Genomic DNA, 16,323 nt, shown 5'->3' with positions numbered 1-16,323 from the left:
AATCTTGCAAGGCTATATACAACTTTTCACAGAAGACTGATCTCATAGATTTAGCTGCTCACTGAGTCAACATGTCTTGGAAGTACAGCAATGGATTAAAATTATAAAAAATGCCTAGAGTTGACATGGGCTTTTATGTCCATAAGACAGTTAGGTACCATTGTAAATGCTACTCCATTTTTCCTTATCTCAGTATACTGCTACTTATATTTTCTTATGTACTCTATTTCCATGCACTATAACCTTACACTTCACAGGCTAATAACAAGAGTCTAAAATAGCTACAACTCGTGATATAATTTACACTGAATCCAAACTGACTGCGAAACCTACCAAGCATAGCACAGATGCTGACCTATCTCCCAAAAGCAATCAACACAATCTTGTGTTTGTATTCAAAAAAAGAAAGAAAATTGACAAAATTAACAGTCTGAATTTGCCTAAGGTTTTCAAATACATCTAGTTGGAACACAAAGGAGAGTCTACGATTTGTAACACATGCAGTGCATTCATTAAGCCTGAGCTTAATGAAGACTTACCTGTGATACAGTTCTGACCTAATGGTGATGTAAGTGGCCTTCACAGAAATATCTTAAGTATTACAACAAAACCTTTATGCTGAAAAGAACTGCAGACTGCCACATGTAATCTAATGTAGTTCTGTTTTTATTTATTCCATTTACAAGACAGAAAACGTAAGTGCTAGACTGAGTTCTAGGTTCATGTCACCAGTTTATTTTCATGAGATCATAAACTGTCCCTCTACTGAACTACTTATTTAAACAATTCAGTGTACGTATGATTAATAACAAACTCCAGATGACTTACTCTTACCTGTGCTGTCTCTGAACTATAGTAAACAAAGATGTATGAAAATGGTTCAACACTTCTCAACAAAAAACAAACAAAGCTTATTTGCTTGAGTAGACCTGTATGTGTATATATTGCCAGTCTGCGTTGCAGGTGGGGTTGACATGTAATAATAAACTTTCTGAGGGCATTTTTCCAGTGTAAGATACATTTAATTCTGATTATTGTTGCTAAGAAGATTAAACAGATCCTTTTTGTGAGCAAGACTGGAAGCTAAAAATGTTTAATTAATCTCTGTATACTTTCTACTGTAATCAAATGGTTGAATTACAATGATCTAGAGCAATGGGAATACTGGAACAGCTGCAGGTACTGTGGTGAGACTGTATTTATAAACAAAATCATACAGGTCAAAAAAATTAAAGTATTTCTATAAATAGAAATAGCATTTTTATTATTTCTGCTTCCTTCGAGTAATTATACTGGCATGTAATTAAACACTGGGGCATAATGGAAAAGATGTGTAATAAAAAAACCTGAGAGACTGAAATCCATCAAAGTACTTCTGGTACAAGAAGCAACACAATTTAGAGGAAAGTTTAACATCTCCCTAATTCAGAGAGTTTAGAGGCTATACAAATATAGGTGGTAGTAGTAAGCTCAAGCAATTTGCTTCAACACCTTAAAGTAAAATGTAGGTTACACTGTGTAACTGGAAATAACCAATGCTACTGATATGACATTTTTAATATACCACAATGAATAAAATCTTAGTTGAACTTGAATAGTGGCCCTGCAAAATAAAACAGATCAGACTGACTGACCTAGATAGTCTTTCCTATCTTTATTATCTGATTAAACATAAGATACTTATAATATCCACTTTATCTGAAAAACATCCCTAAGTCACATGAAACTTTAACATGCTTCTTTTCACAGTTCATAAATATTTAAGCACTTCCAAGAAGACACTCTAAGCAACAAGCAACTCTGCACAATGAACTGCTAAGAACAGGTAAGGCCATCATATATCTCACTCAGCAACTTGTACTGTTCAGCTATTGCAGATGGTTTTTCTGACCAAAGATGATGTAAGAATCTAGAAACAGTTTCCTTCCCTGCTATCCACACAGCCACTCAAAAAGACAATTTAGATCTACTGACCAGAAGAGTTAAACGCTGAAGAGGTGTTCTGAACACTCAAAGGTGACTATGAGAAGCTATTCAACTCCATGAAAGGTCTGCAGGGAAACGTGAGGCCTTTTAAGGCTCACAGTGCTTTCTGCAGTGAAATAATCAATAGATACAGGCCCGTGACTCAGGATACCATAGATTTTACTTATGAAGTAAATAATTTCTCTTGATGTGCAAGCTTTTGAAAGGCTTAACAGTAAGAGAATCATACATATACATATCTGAGACCCATCTTACGTAACGACATACATCACTACATGGTGTGAAACTGTTTTTTGCCACATCTGGCTACATGAACAATCAACAGTGAAACTGTTTATGTGCAAATTTTAAGTTGAAAAATCACTGGTGTGATCGAAATTGTCTTGACATAAGAACTTTCACGTTACCAGACATGATTTTTGTTGCTGAGTTGATACAGACATATTTAACAGTTTAAATCATAAATGCTGTATTGGGAGGCTTGCAGAAGACATTGTATTCGATGAGTTAAGAGATCTTGAACAGACGATGTCTGCTCTACTGAGCTTGAGAAGCCTGTATCTTATTAATGTAATCTATAACTTATAACGTCTTTGGGAAACATGAACCGTAGGTGGATCAAGGAGTGGAATGTATTGATCCTGACCAAGAGACCATTGCATGTTTAGGAGTTAGTGATCCATATAACACTTGACCTGACTAGGAACAGGCCTGTGCTGTGCTGCACAAATTCCTCAGCTGCAGGATGAACTCAACCAGCTCACTGTAAAAGAGGAGCCTGCAGGCAGCGCCCACTTGGTACCAGTGATTACACCCACCTACATGGCCTTGCCTGTACCTCAAAGTCCAGCAAGAAGTTCTCATGACAACATCCTTTAGGAATAGAGTTCTTTTTTTATAAGGAAAGTATATAACTGCTCAAAGGTCCGAAAAGTGAGAGCTTTTCTCCATGGACAGAATCTGCTCTGCACAGTACAACTGGGCTCCATTGGATGCTGCATGATCACAGGATGCCCAGCATCTGAAGGCATGTAATATTTTTACTGTCTACATTCTTCTTATTCTGTTTTATTAAACAGTTATATTATTAAGCCCTTTTTTTGTCAAGGCTTTCCTATTGATATCCAGAAAGAACACGTACCGGCTCTTTCTCCTCATCTGCGTCCACCCAACGCCCCCAGTGGCAAACACATGCTTAGGGCAGCATTTGCACTCATTTTCTAAAGTATATCTGACGAAACCTCATAAGACACAAGGGCTTAATCCAAAGAGGTTTTGGATGTGTTAATCCATCAAGTATTTGTAGTCAATAGACATACATATATATGTGTGTGTGTCTGTGTGTGTATATACACACACAGAGCTTTATGTATAAAAGGTTCTCATAACAAACTTGTCTAGCGAGTGTTTGAACTGCACCATTTTTACCTGCAGCTAAAACAAGGCCTTGAAAAGCTGCAGCAAAAAACAGTTGCTGATTTGTTCAGTAGGTTCCAAACAAATTGTTCCCTTACTTTCTCATCAACTTGGGAAACAACTTTTTCAAAGACAGTCCAGAAAACTGCAAACAATCTAAAAGTAATACTCAGCACTTTGGCTGTGTTCACAGTATGAAAGCCACCTTCACTTCCAAATATTACAGAAAAAGACACAGCTAAATATTGACATTCTAAGGTAATTTGAAGTAAAATTCCACTTATCAAAAAAGACAGCGCAGCAAAAAATACTTACTTGTATGAGGTCTAAAATGCCAAGCTCACTTTCTGAAGAATCAACACAGAAGACAAAATACAAGGTAGCATAGTGTCGGTAAATTAGTTTGTTATCAGATCCACCTATTAATCTAAATAGGAAAGAAAACATGAAAGCTTAGTTAGCATTTAAAGATAAGCTGGGAAAATCCTCACAGTTATTTCAGTTAATAAGAGGCCTATTGTTAATGGCTGGCGCTTTCCAACAATACCACAACTTTTATTTTGTGATATAATTATAATGGAGAATAGTAAGTAACAAACCAGCCAAAGTTACGTTTACCACGCAAGCACCGTTATTGTTATCCATATGGATAATAATTACATCAACATATATACCTTTTTATTAGAATCAATTCAAACAGCTCATGCAGTTTCAGCAAAAAAAATAGGTGTTAAATGTGCTTCCATTACACACTACTAGGCACCATACAGGGATTAATCTACTTTACAGATTAACAGAGAGTATGCCTGTGAATCCTTCCCTGCTGTTCTCAGAGGAGCATCAACAGAAAAAGAAAACTATAATGCAGACTGGCATTTACATAATAGGAAAAGCCCTAAATCAGGCTTATGGTCTACTTAGTAACCATGTAACACTCTTGTGCTATAAAATTTTTGATATCTTGAGAAATAAGACTGTACTACAACCAAAAGTTTGTGATGCAATGGTAAAGTCACAGAAGCAATTAAATTTTTATGGACTCACTAATCATCAAGTTACTGAACAAGAACAGAAGAGGCCTAAACAGGTATTTCCTTCCACTCTTCTGTTACAGCCATTGCAAAGAAAGTACATAAATCATAAAAAGAGATGTTCTTCAGATCACTGATCTTTACATTGAGCTCTAGGAGGCACGCTCAAATAGAAATGAAAATATTTTGTAGTGTGAACATACATGGCTACAAACGTTATAATTCTCCCTTAATTCTCTACCAGAACTGAATCACCTGTTTGGTGTATGATAAATCATCCCTTTAGTATCTACCTTTAACACAGGGAGAAAATACGTCAACAAATAAAAAGAATGAGAAATCTTTAAGGTCACTTTTGCTTAAGCATATTACTTTGCATTAATGCTTGGGTCGGGGGAGGGGGAACCCTTTGTTCCTCAAGAGCATGAACAATGTTTAAGAAGTATCAGACAAAAATATTACAAACAAATACAAAAATGGAAAGAAATGGCAATTAAAGTTTCCTCTTTTGTGCTTTATTTACCCAATTCTTTCAAATACTTCAGTACACAGAGTTAGTATATATAAACTGTTGAGGCCTTTGGATAAATCACAAACTATAAAGTGATCCCTGTCCTAAAAAAAAATACTGAAAAAAAATACTGAATTGAGCAGTACGAAGAAAGACAGAATTACATCCTCTGTCTTAGGGTTTTTTTTTTGTTGCAGAGATGTGATTTTTTTTTTTTTTTAAAAGGCTCCAAAATGGCTTATGTCCTTCACTTACAGAATTCAAGCCAGCATGCTTCCAGCTTGAAATATCTCCAAGGACCTAACAACAGAATCACCAGCTGAGTAGTTGGAAGAGAATTATTTTGATTTAAAAAATAACAAAATAAAAAAATCAGGAATCACCTTGATCAGAAAAAAAGACATCATAGCTGACAGGGTACAGCAAAGCATTTAACTGACTCTGCACACAGACAATTTAGGCATTAACATAATAACTTTCAGTAACCAGCAGTTTCCATAATTTCAGTATTTAATTGGCTGTGACAATCTCTATGTTTAGACTGGAGATCATGAGTTTGCTCCATCAATTATGACCCCTTTTCCTAGAAGGCGGGTTTGCAACTATTTACTCTTGATGACAAATATCTCAAAATAAAACACTTTTCCGTTTCAGAATTTCTTCTCTTCAACTAAAGCAAGACCACACTAAAAAAACAACCAAGGTGATTCAAGAAAGAATCCAGAGACAGAAGACATAAGTCTGGCTTTCCTCCTACCTTGCTCTACCCCTTGTTTGAAACTGCATTAGCTAGCACATTTAAAACCTTTTTTTATTTTTTTCTTTCTATAGCAAGCCTGAACACTGATAAAAAGGCTGAGGAATCCTACTATCAGAGGCTGTCCACTCAAATTTTAGGAGCTCAAGCTACAAAATATTTTCATTTTCTCAGTGGGTATGGCAAATACCAATGCCTCTTCAAATAAGGCCAGAAATCTTTAGCTTGATTATAAGGAAACTGGTTAGGTATGATCTGCCTGTTTCTTCCCTATTTGTGTCTGAAACAATTATAGCACTAGATTGGCACTACGGCACTGCGTCAGTTACAGCATTAGAAAAAATTTGGTTTATTGCCTAACTCATTTTGATACATACATATATATATATATACACACGTATGCTTCAGTTAGTAAAGAATATGTATACCTGGTGCATCATGATATTATTCTTTGTGTATTAAAATATCTCAAGTGACATGGTACTTACACTACAACTGTAAAAACAGTTATATTACAATCAGCAGTAATAATATTTGCCAGCCAATAAGCATTGGGCATTTTTTTCAAATATGATACTTACAGTCCTCCTTCTAGGAAATTACAGACATTTTCATCACGTTTCGATACTAAATGGAAAGTTTCTCTGATAATTTGTTGTTGCGTATCTTCACTCTATGAAAGAAAACATATTTTGCTGTGAAGTTAAAATGAATTAATTAACAATGCACAGTACACACAACTAATAAATAGAACACAAAATATATCAGCACCCACAAACTACCTACTTCTGAAGCCTTAAATCTGCTAATTAACAGGCAGCATATTGTTTCTGTCATTTCAACCCAAAAAGATATTTTCACAAGTTAAGTTGCAGAAGAATACCTTGCTGAGAAACAACTGTGAAAAAAGTGATTGTTTTTAAGAAACTGCTAAAAAAACCCAAACCATCAAAAAATAGTTTCTGCAAGTAAACAGGAAGCCTTCTCACCTATTCTGAATTTTCCATATCTACACCATAGCCTGAACAGCTACAGACATGCTTTGAAACTACTTTCACCCATGAACAGTGTGGGGAAGCAGCCTCAAAAGCTTGAAGGGGGTGGGGAAGCTAAAAATCCCACAATACATAACTTTTTCAGAAATAGCTTAAAATGCAACGGCATTATAAGCAACAGCTTCTCCTACGCCATTAACTTTCCTTCTAGCAGATCAGAAACATCACTTCCGAGTTTGAATTCGCTTGACTCTTGTGGAGCCGCAGCGGGGACTCCATCATGCCTGCACACTTACTTTTGCTACCCTTCCGTACAAGCAGCATTTTTTTTAACAAGCCTGCACTTCCGTAATAAAAAAAAATTAGACACAATTCGTAAAATCCTGCATTTGTTTTATAGCACAGAACCCTAAAGTTATCAAGTACAGACAGCTCCTATACCTGCTCAAGCACGTAAGTCAGCATTTTAAACCATTATGTGAACAAACACTTTAAGCAAAACTAGCTGCTGCAAGTATCTTAAAAGTTTTTTTAGCTAGAACAGTGAAGTACCCTGAATGATGGCTAAGCAAACAAAGCATGGCATTGGTTAGCATTCATCACCTTAAATTCATGTGTTATTTTACAGAAAATCTCCAGAACCCACAAAGACCACAGCAAACAGCTCCAGCAGAAGTAAATTGCTCCATAAAACACAGAAAGTGCAGGTTCCTCTGCTTCTGTATTATCTGTTCTTTAAACTATGCCTGCCTTATTCGACTGCAGTTATCTCAGTTACTTCCGCCATATTTTCTATGGTAGCAGGAAGCAGACAATGTGTCTTTTTTCCCTAAGAAACAGAGATACTAAGTATTTAAAATAACTTGTTTAGTTGTTCAGAAACTTATTTTTAACTTTGAAATGATGGCCACAGATCTATATTCTGAAACAAAACCATGGCACATACGTCTTCCTATTTAATTGCCATGAATTGTTACTTTTCTGTCTAATTGCAAAAGATTAACTTCATTTTATGCAGTAGAAACTCCATTCTCATATATATCAGGGAAAAAAAAGTTACACACATTTTATAAGTCTTGGTACCATGAAGCAAACAAACACCTCTTTCACAGATCAGATCAAATTAATTTATCTAGAACACGAGATGCTTCCACTTGTAGAAAGAAAAAAAAAGAGATTTGCCTCCAATATCAGTTCAAGCAATATTAAAGCATGCAAAAGTTTCAAAAAGTCCATAAGTAAGCCTGTCTTACTGAAGTCGCACACAAAAAGATAATCAAGACAATTGCACCTGTTTCTGTGCACCACATAGCTTTAATGAAATCACCTAATGACATAATTTCCTAGTTTCATTTGCTATTCACATTTTCAAAATTTCAAGGTGTTCTGTTTATAGAGACATATTACCCTACTTTAAGCATTGAGGATTTGTTCTAATTTCAGTTATGAAGGTAGTAGAGCAAAATGGAGTTGACAAGAAAAATCTGGTATTCTCCTGCCATTCACTCCTCTCTGTCTCCTGCATCCTCCCCCTCCCAGGACTTTGATTAAACAACAGTAACAGAAGACACAAAAAGATAATTACATTTGAATAGAAAATAAGAACTGAAGTCAACTGTCTGACATTAATGCAAGTTTTGTATACCTTTCCAAAGCCTTTCATATACCTATTTAATTGTTACCTCAACACGGACAGGGAAAAAGAAAAAAAAAAAAAAAGAAACTTCTTTAGTAAGTTACCATAGCTCTGCAATAGAAGCTACCAAGAACAGAGTGGGGATGCACAGAAGGGGAATGCTTATCAATATGTGTAGGTGAGAATATTCAATTTTAATTTTTAATTTAAAAGTGGTAAACAAAAAACATCTGCTTGGTAACCTAGAACTTGTGAGAAAGAAGAAAACATGTTCACAAATGTGTATTAGAATTTTCCAGTGTTGCTTTTCTAAGGAGAAGGGATCAAATTCTGTCATACATAGCAATGATCTGTATCAGTTACACTCCTTTAATTAAAAGCCTGACAGTGCAAACTGAAGTGTCTGGGTCATCGTTTCTGCTCTGAGATGTAGAAGAAAGATACATCCTTTCCAATAAAGTTAAATATGACTTCTGTAATAGCCAAAATTGCAAGTGAGTATCCCCAAATCTGAGTAAGTAATAGCACTGATGAAAAACAATATTTTGTTTATATGATTCCAGGAAACATCAGTTGTTTTCTTGTATTTTATTGACCAAGGGCAGCCCAAGTGGAGCTTAGCCTATTGGTTAGAAAACACAGTACATGCCCAAAACATTACCTTAAATTCTCCTATCATTGAATTAAACCAACTGTTTCCACATTATTTCTTAATTCCCTGCAGCTGCACTTGCTTTCATTCTGATCAAGCGTTTGTGCTGCATTTTCAGAGCTGCTTTGCTACTTGCTTTCTCCCAAATAAAAGAATATACTATTCTATTTCATTATATCTCTTTTTCATGTCAACTGCAATATTTTAGTACTCTGAAAGCTTCCAAAGGAAAAGCCTCTGCTTATTGAACCTATGAGTCCCGTAAAACTCATCTTCCCAACTCTAACACCTCTGCCACAGCATGGAGACAGGCAGGGCGACATCAGCGACGCCAAAAGCCAGGATAAATGGCACAGCAGAGCTCGGAGCATGGCTCAACAGCACGGCAGGCCTTCCACGAATAAGCTCAGAGAACCGTTGAACGAGACTCCCCTTCCTTCACCTTCAGCCCCCACTAAAAGACAATCTCCTTTTCTGGGAAATCCCCTTTTCCTTGCTGACGGCTCTTAGAAGGTCTCACCACCCTCCATCTTCCCTCGCCCCAACCCCAGAGCAGCAAAGCCGGCGGCTTCCCCCGCCCCCGCTTCTCCGAACCGCCGGCCCTGAGGAGACCCCCGCCGCCTCAGACGGCCGCCCGCCCCCCCCTCAGCCGCCGGCCCGCCCGTACATAGCGCTGGTAGAACTTGGAGAGCCGCGGCTTGCCGTGGTTGTTGAAGATCAGGATGGCTTTGATCATGGTGGGGCGGGAGGGCGGCGGCCGCCGGGCTCGCTGCCTTGCGCCCTCCTCTTCCTCTTCCTCTTCTTCTTCTTCCTCTTCCTCCTCTCGTCCCCTCCCCCCCCCTCGCGCTCTCGAGGCGGCAGCAGCCGGTCGCGCGCACCAGCCGTTAGCGGCGTGAACGGCCGCCCCCGCGCACGTGACGCAGACCCCCGCCCCCGCGCCCCGTCACCTGACGGGAAGACGGTGTCTCGTAAGGGACGTCACTTCCTCCGGCGGATGGAAGCAGCATGGCGGAAGCGGAGGGGCAGCCGCTGCCCGTATCGCCTCAGAGTGAGGGCCGGAGCGAGGGCGGGGAGGAGGCCCCGGAAGGCGGAGCGGCGGCCCCGGAAGGCGGAGCGGCAGCGGGGGCCACCGACACGGCCCCCCCTACGGCCGGCTCACCGGGCACCGAGGAGCCCGCCGGTGACACGAAAAAGAAAAGTAATGGGGCGAGAAGTCACCGCCGGGGGCGGGTGGGTGGGCGAGCCTCTGCGATGACGGGTGGGCGCGCTGGCCAATTGGCGGTGGGAGTGGTGTGGTTCTGGCCAATGAGGGCGCGGGAGTGGGCGGGTCTGCGGCCTTAACGCGCGCCCCTCCCCAACAGTTGACATCCTGCTGAAGGCCGTGGGAGACACCCCCATCATGAAGACCAAGAAGTGGGCTGTGGAGCGAACCCGGACCATCCAGGGCCTCATTGACTTCATCAAGAAGTTCCTCAAGCTGATGGCCTCCGAGCAGCTGGTAGGGGCAGGTCTACCTGGTGGCCCGGCATGCCCAACATGTGGCGGGGGAGGCTGGGAGCCAGCCGTGGCAAGGACCTCTGCTCACCCTGGGTCCAAGCTGTCACACCTTGCAGGGAGACTGTTTCAATCTAGACTATGGCTTTTAGCAGGAAATTTGGCGTATGGGCACTAGTAGAACTCTTGAAAGTACATATCTGTCGTGGTTTAACCTCAGCTGTCAACTAGAACCACGTAGCTCCTTGCTCACACACACACTCCCTCCCCACCCCCACTCCTGCCCACCCCAAGAAGGACAGGGAGAAGAGGGGAAAAAAGAAGGGGAAGGCCAGGAAAAAATCTTCATAAAAGAATAACAGATAAGGAAAAATAATAATAACACGTGTCACACTCGCTGCCTGGTGAATTGGCACCATCTTGAGCAGTGATTGCAGTTTCTTCCCCCTCCCTCGCTAACCCCTGTATGTCTATGGTGTGGAATATTTCATTAGCCATTCCATCCTTCTTTCTATGCTTCTATGTGAAGCTGAAAAAAATCCTTGAATCATGCAAACATCACATAGCAACAACTAAAAACTAGTTATTGACACTCCTTTCACAGCAATCCCTAGAAAGAAAATTAACTCTTTTCCAGCTGAAACCAGGACAACACCACAGTGTAACGTTGAGATGAGCTGTAGCGGTGTGGTTTGGATGTGCTTGGGTGCTCAGGTCCAGCCTTTGGGCTTTTTGCAGCATCTCCATTTCTTGTCTGATGCTGACATGCAGAGCGGTGTGCATGTTGTGCAGCGATGCATTTCACTGAAAGGTTCATATGCACAGTGTAACTGTAGAAGTCAGGTATGCGGAAGGAGTATTTGGGGAGGTGTTTGGAGTTGACTTTCTGAATATTAGTGTCTGTTTCCTTCAGAACTTACTTCTCAAACAGTTTAATTACTGTCATAGGACTGATTTATTTTTTTAAATGGGTAGTTTGGAAATGTCTGCAGTTTGGCAGCACATTACTGCCTTCAGTATTCCTTCCTGTGAAGCCCAAGTGGCCTTCTGATAACATTGGAAGAGCTAGAACAGATTCAGAAATTGCGATTAGCAGTAAACTCTTAATGTCCACACACTCCAAAGTTTCATTTAAGATGTATAGTTAAAACTAGATTCATTAAAACAGTCAAATGTGTAGCTAAAGTATAGATGAAATCACTCTGTTCTTCGTCCCTTATTTAAGGCTCTTATTTAAGCATATAGGTGTAAGCAGTTTCAGTAGCCGTCTCTTTCACTGGGAAATCATGAAGGGTTTCTTTTTGCCAGGGCTTAATATCTCAAAGAGAAGTAAAAGTTCAGGTATTTACTGATCTTGGATATTCTCAACAATTTAATTCATTAACAGGCACGTTATTGTCTCAGGAAAAAAATAATATAGGAACATGGAATCTTCCAGTGTGGTTTAAGCTTAAGGCTGTACTTCAGGAACAAAGACATTGGAATTTTATGACTCTTCTTTGTAAATAGCACCCAATCCCCTACTACACATTGCCATCTCACACTGCAAATCCCAAGGCCCTCTTTGACATTATGGACTGGCTACTCTATGCGTATATATGTCTGGAGCAGGAAGTGAGAAAGATTACTTTAAAAAAGAACAAAAGAATTCTAATTTCTGAGACTGCTGTTATAATTGACCAAATTTGGAATAGCGGGAATAGTTGGGGTACTTGAAAGAAGAGCAAGAATAAACCAGTGAGTTCACTTTATGCTGCTGTATGGGAGACTAATGGGTCAACTTGCAGGAGAAGGCAGTCAGCATGCTTGCTTTGGCTTGGTCTGGTCAGCCAGTCAGAGGTGACTCCTGGAAGTCATGTTGCTCCTCCACACTGAAGTGAAAATGCTAATTCATGGTATTTTGGTGTGGACTGTAAACATTGTAAAATTAATGGTGAACAGAGGACAGATTTATCCACCTCTGGCTGCAGAATGTTTGTTCTATGGGAGATCTCCATCTTCTCTTTTCTTTTCTTGCAGTTCATATACGTAAACCAGTCTTTTGCTCCATCTCCAGACCAAGAAGTTGGGACCCTCTATGAGGTGACTTTCATCTTAAGTATCTTTTCCAAATGTGCTTAGTAGAACTTGTCAGTACGCTTCTGGCACTTGAAATCTGTTACTGCCCCTAGCTATGCTGGTAATATCTTGCATTTAATGTAACGTAGTTGATATTCACAGATCTGTATGAATATGATATAAGGAGATATGACTTCATACAATCTCTGGAAATGCATTACTTCATATGCAGTATGTTGTCATGGTTCCCGTTATGGTGGAGAGCTTTGTTATAAGTAACAGTATTCCAGGACACCATTATCTGGTGAGGGGCTTTTTTGTTTGTTTTCTTTCATGTATATGCTAGTCCATGAATAATCTAACACCTCTTGTTTTGTTTTGTGTTTTTCCTTGCAGTGTTTTGGAAGTGATGGCAAGCTTGTACTGCATTATTGTAAAACCCAAGCATGGGGATGAATATCAAGCCATACAATTGTTTAGGTGTTGATTTCAAAAATGGAAAAGGGATTAACTTTCTTAAATTCAACCTGTAAACACACAGAAAGAAGGATTTTTTGCATTTCTGCTTATTACTGTACATTTATAAAAATGATACAGATGAATAGCATAAAAGAAGAGCTACCAAGGCTATGTGATCATGTAGCTTTTTTTCTGGTGCACATCTGAGTTACAGAAAAAAATCTGCATCTGCCACTTATAAAGCAGAGCCAGCTCTCTTGCTGCCGAGTTCTTAATTGCTGTATCTGAAGGGAAACTATTTCATAGTTGAGTGGAGGACTGGACAGCTCTGCCAGTCGATATGCTGTACTGAAGGTAAAGGTTCCATTTTATTAAAAGGGATGTTTATTGTACATGTAGCCCAGGATTTAGTCTACTTCTGACGTGTTGTCCATCTGTTATGTGCATCCTTGTTCTTTGTGAAGTCTTCATCTTGAATATGCATTATCTCATGTTATTTCAAGACAGTATTCTGATTTTTTTTCTCATAATTAATATGAGAATTGGCATATAATCTGGTATTGGTATATAATTGAATTACTTCACTCTGTGCCTTCATTGTGTTGGTAGTCTAAGTACCTCATTTATATGGCACAGTATAATGATAGGCCTCAGAAACACTTTCCTCCTGCTTAAATTGTGTAGTGATTTGTTGAAGGCTGAACACTTTAGCAGTTGCCAGGGTGTTCTTCTGGCACTGTTTAACAACTAGCATCATTAGTTGAATGATGCAACTAGCTGTTGCATCTTCAGTTAACGAAGAAATAGACATGAGGTGCTAAAAATCCACTCTATATGTTCTCCTTTTGGCTGCTGTTACTTTACTGTTTAACCAGCTGCATGTTCCATCAATAAAATAGAATGCAGTTTATATCCTTTTGCTAAGTGATAATGAGGATTATTTTGTTTCATCCTGGAAAGGACTTGGTGCCTTGGCTAGGGTACTTTTTTTATTTATTGGAGGGTTTTGATGTGGGAGGAGGGGTTTTTGTGGCTTTATTTTAAATGTACAATCTTTTATGTTTGTTTAAACTGTACTAAATTAAATGTTAGCTGTTTGCTTGCAGTGTGTTCTTATGCTGGATGACAGTTTTGGTCCCTGACGTAATCTAATTCTTCAGCACATGCAGGCAAAACAGCCTGTTCTAGTTTAAAGCATGCTTGTACAATACTCTCAAGCCATTCCTTGCCGTTTCATGTATAAGTGGCTCTTAGTGGTCTCTGCAACCTGTGTATCAGATTGTTTCCACCCTTGGAGGACTTCTGGAGAAGTAATACTCAGCTTAATTTACTGATGTTACTGATGTTACTAAGGTTGGCATGCAATCTGCATATGTATGGCGTGGTATCACTTGCTTGCTGTTTGAATAGCTTGATGTATTTTACCGCTTTTTAAGTGGAAAGCCTGGATTCATTGGATTAAGCTAACAAGGCAGAATTGGTTGTAGACTTAAACACTTCAAATAATCCATACTTGTGCCTGGTCAGAACCCTGATCTCATGAATCTCTATCTATTTAAGAGAACTATTGCAGAGGTAAGCACTTTGCTTCTGTCTTGAAGAAATTGCCTGCTCAGTTACTGTGGGGCCAGCGTAACCTTGCACAGCCACTAGGGGGTACACAAGGACAAAGGTATTTGCATAGTTTTTCCTGGTTTGGTTGGTGTTTTCTTTTCCCCAGTCTTTTTCGTAATATGTCCACTTGCTGGCCTTACAAATATAAGTAGTTTATTCTCCCGTGTGGCAGTATATTTACCTAAGATAAGCTACTAGTCTGCCTGTCTTTAAAGAATGTTCTGTTGGTGCCTTTCACCTCATTTGACCTTAAATGAAATTACTGATACAGTGCAAATGTGCTCTTCAAAAGTGGTGCAAGAAGACTGGGTTTTGTGTGTGTGTGTGTTGGGGGTTTTGTGGTTTATCCTAGGTTTTTTTTTCTTAAAAAAAGAACAAATAAAAACCCACTCAAGGTGAAGGAGGACTGTAGGTCACTATATCTCGCCAGCTAATGGTTGAAGGTTGTCCTTCATGTTGCATCTATAGATAATTTTTATCCTCTGGAGTTGGAAAAAAAAAAAAAGTTTGCCTCTGTCCCTTCAAAGGTAATAGTCCGGTAGCATAAACCCCACAGTAATGGTTTGGATTTACCATTCTGTGTTTTCTTTTATTTACCACATGCATTTTTGAACTTGGATAACTTACTCATGCAGATTAGAATTATTCATTTATTTAAGATTCAGCTTGTTCCTTGAACAATATTTATTTATTACTGTTTGCTCCTGCACTTTTCTGCTTTTATTTTTTCTGCAGTCCCAACTAATTATTTCTTGGCCCCTAGTTTACCAGTACACAATGACTACTCACCTGATTCAGTTCTTTTTTCTGTTTCCTGAATGCTCTGAGTGGCTGCCTGTATTCTATTTCTTTCCTTTTAGTGACTGTCAGTTCCAATTCTTCTAATTCCCCCCATTGCGTCTGTACATCTTTATGGAGGGACTTCTCCATTTTGGTGCTTTTCTCTGTAGTTTTCTGGCTTCTCACATCAGGAGGGTAGTCAGTGCTTCTTTATCTCTGGTAACTCCTTAATGACCATGGGCTCTTTCTGTCTGAAGACAGGGTGTGACTGTTTGACAGAAACTTTTCCTTGTGCATATTCTTAAATAACAGTCTTAAATGCAAACATGAGAAGTAGATAATGTGTTGGGTGAACAGCTAAAGGATTAGCAGGACGTTACTTGTAGAATTTGCAAAAGATAGAGCTTGCAAAAAACATGTTAAATCTAATACTTCAAAAAGTGACAGTTACAGCATCTAAAATCATAGATGATCCTGAAATGCTTTAAAATTTATGCACTTATCTCTTTATAAAGAATAATTCCAGTAAACTGGAAACATCAGAAGCTTAAGTAGAAAATGAAACACGTTCTCTATATTTAGTATGTCTTGAGCAAAAGTGTTGACTGTATGATTTAGGTGACTTCAGTTACATCAGTGGGAGGAAAACGGACACAAAAGTAAGGGTTGACCTTTTGGGGGGAAAAAAAAAGAAAAAAAAAGAGACAAAAAGAAAGTGTAGGCTTAGAGGAGTACTGTGTTCCCTCAAAGATGCTACAGTACCGAGCTACCAATATTTGTAATATTTAATTCACTTGGGTTTATTTAATTCACTTGGGTTTATGTAATTGAATTAATAGAATAGGCAAATCAGAAAAAATTAGTAAATAAACTAATTTTTAAACATTGAGAAATTAAGATGAGTATCGGAAAGGAAAATTATTATACTGGTTTT

The 16,323-nt window shown here is 39.0% G+C and overlaps 2 protein-coding genes across 32 annotated transcripts in view; one reads left to right on the top strand and one right to left on the bottom strand.

Moving 5' to 3' along the window:
- AP3S1 (adaptor related protein complex 3 subunit sigma 1) overlaps positions 1–10,069 on the bottom strand; it is a 42,737-nt gene extending 32,668 nt beyond the window's left edge. For 30 of the 31 annotated variants that reach the window (XR_008463959.1, XR_008463962.1, XR_008463963.1 and 27 more), the window contains exons 1-3: positions 9,652–9,901; positions 6,283–6,374; positions 3,718–3,829 (exon numbers count right to left, since the gene is read on the bottom strand). Coding sequence is in view for 4 of the 31 variants with exons in the window: in XM_054186943.1 (XP_054042918.1) it covers positions 3,718–3,829; positions 6,283–6,374; positions 9,652–9,720 (273 nt within the window). In the remaining 27 variants the exon portion in view is untranslated. Of the gene's footprint in view, positions 1–3,717; positions 3,830–6,282; positions 6,375–9,651; positions 9,902–9,931 lie in introns of those variants that run through there. The other variant, XR_008463983.1, reaches the window with a different exon arrangement.
- ATG12 (autophagy related 12) lies at positions 9,990–14,100 on the top strand. Its single transcript, XM_054186948.1, has 4 exons — positions 9,990–10,182; positions 10,346–10,482; positions 12,498–12,560; positions 12,933–14,100. The coding sequence occupies exons 1-4, from the start codon at positions 9,990–9,992 to the stop codon at positions 12,990–12,992; spliced, it is 453 nt and encodes a 150-aa protein (XP_054042923.1). The 3' UTR covers positions 12,993–14,100.
- Positions 14,101–16,323: the final 2,223 nt, after the last annotated feature.

The sequence above is a fragment of the Rissa tridactyla genome, chromosome Z (assembly GCF_028500815.1).
Source record: "Rissa tridactyla isolate bRisTri1 chromosome Z, bRisTri1.patW.cur.20221130, whole genome shotgun sequence".
In the NCBI taxonomy this organism is placed as follows: domain Eukaryota; kingdom Metazoa; phylum Chordata; class Aves; order Charadriiformes; family Laridae; genus Rissa; species Rissa tridactyla.
This window is presented reverse-complemented; position numbering and strand designations above follow the sequence as displayed.

Coding starts and splice junctions, on each gene's coding strand:
- ATG12 (XM_054186948.1), top strand. CDS start 9,990: ATGGCGGAAGCGGAGGGGCAGCCGCTGCCCGTATCGCCTCAGAGTGAG. Junction 10,183..10,345: donor CGGTGACACGAAAAAGAAAA/GTAATGGGGCGA, acceptor CCTCCCCAACAG/TTGACATCCTGCTGAAGGCC. Junction 12,561..12,932: donor AAGTTGGGACCCTCTATGAG/GTGACTTTCATC, acceptor TTTTCCTTGCAG/TGTTTTGGAAGTGATGGCAA.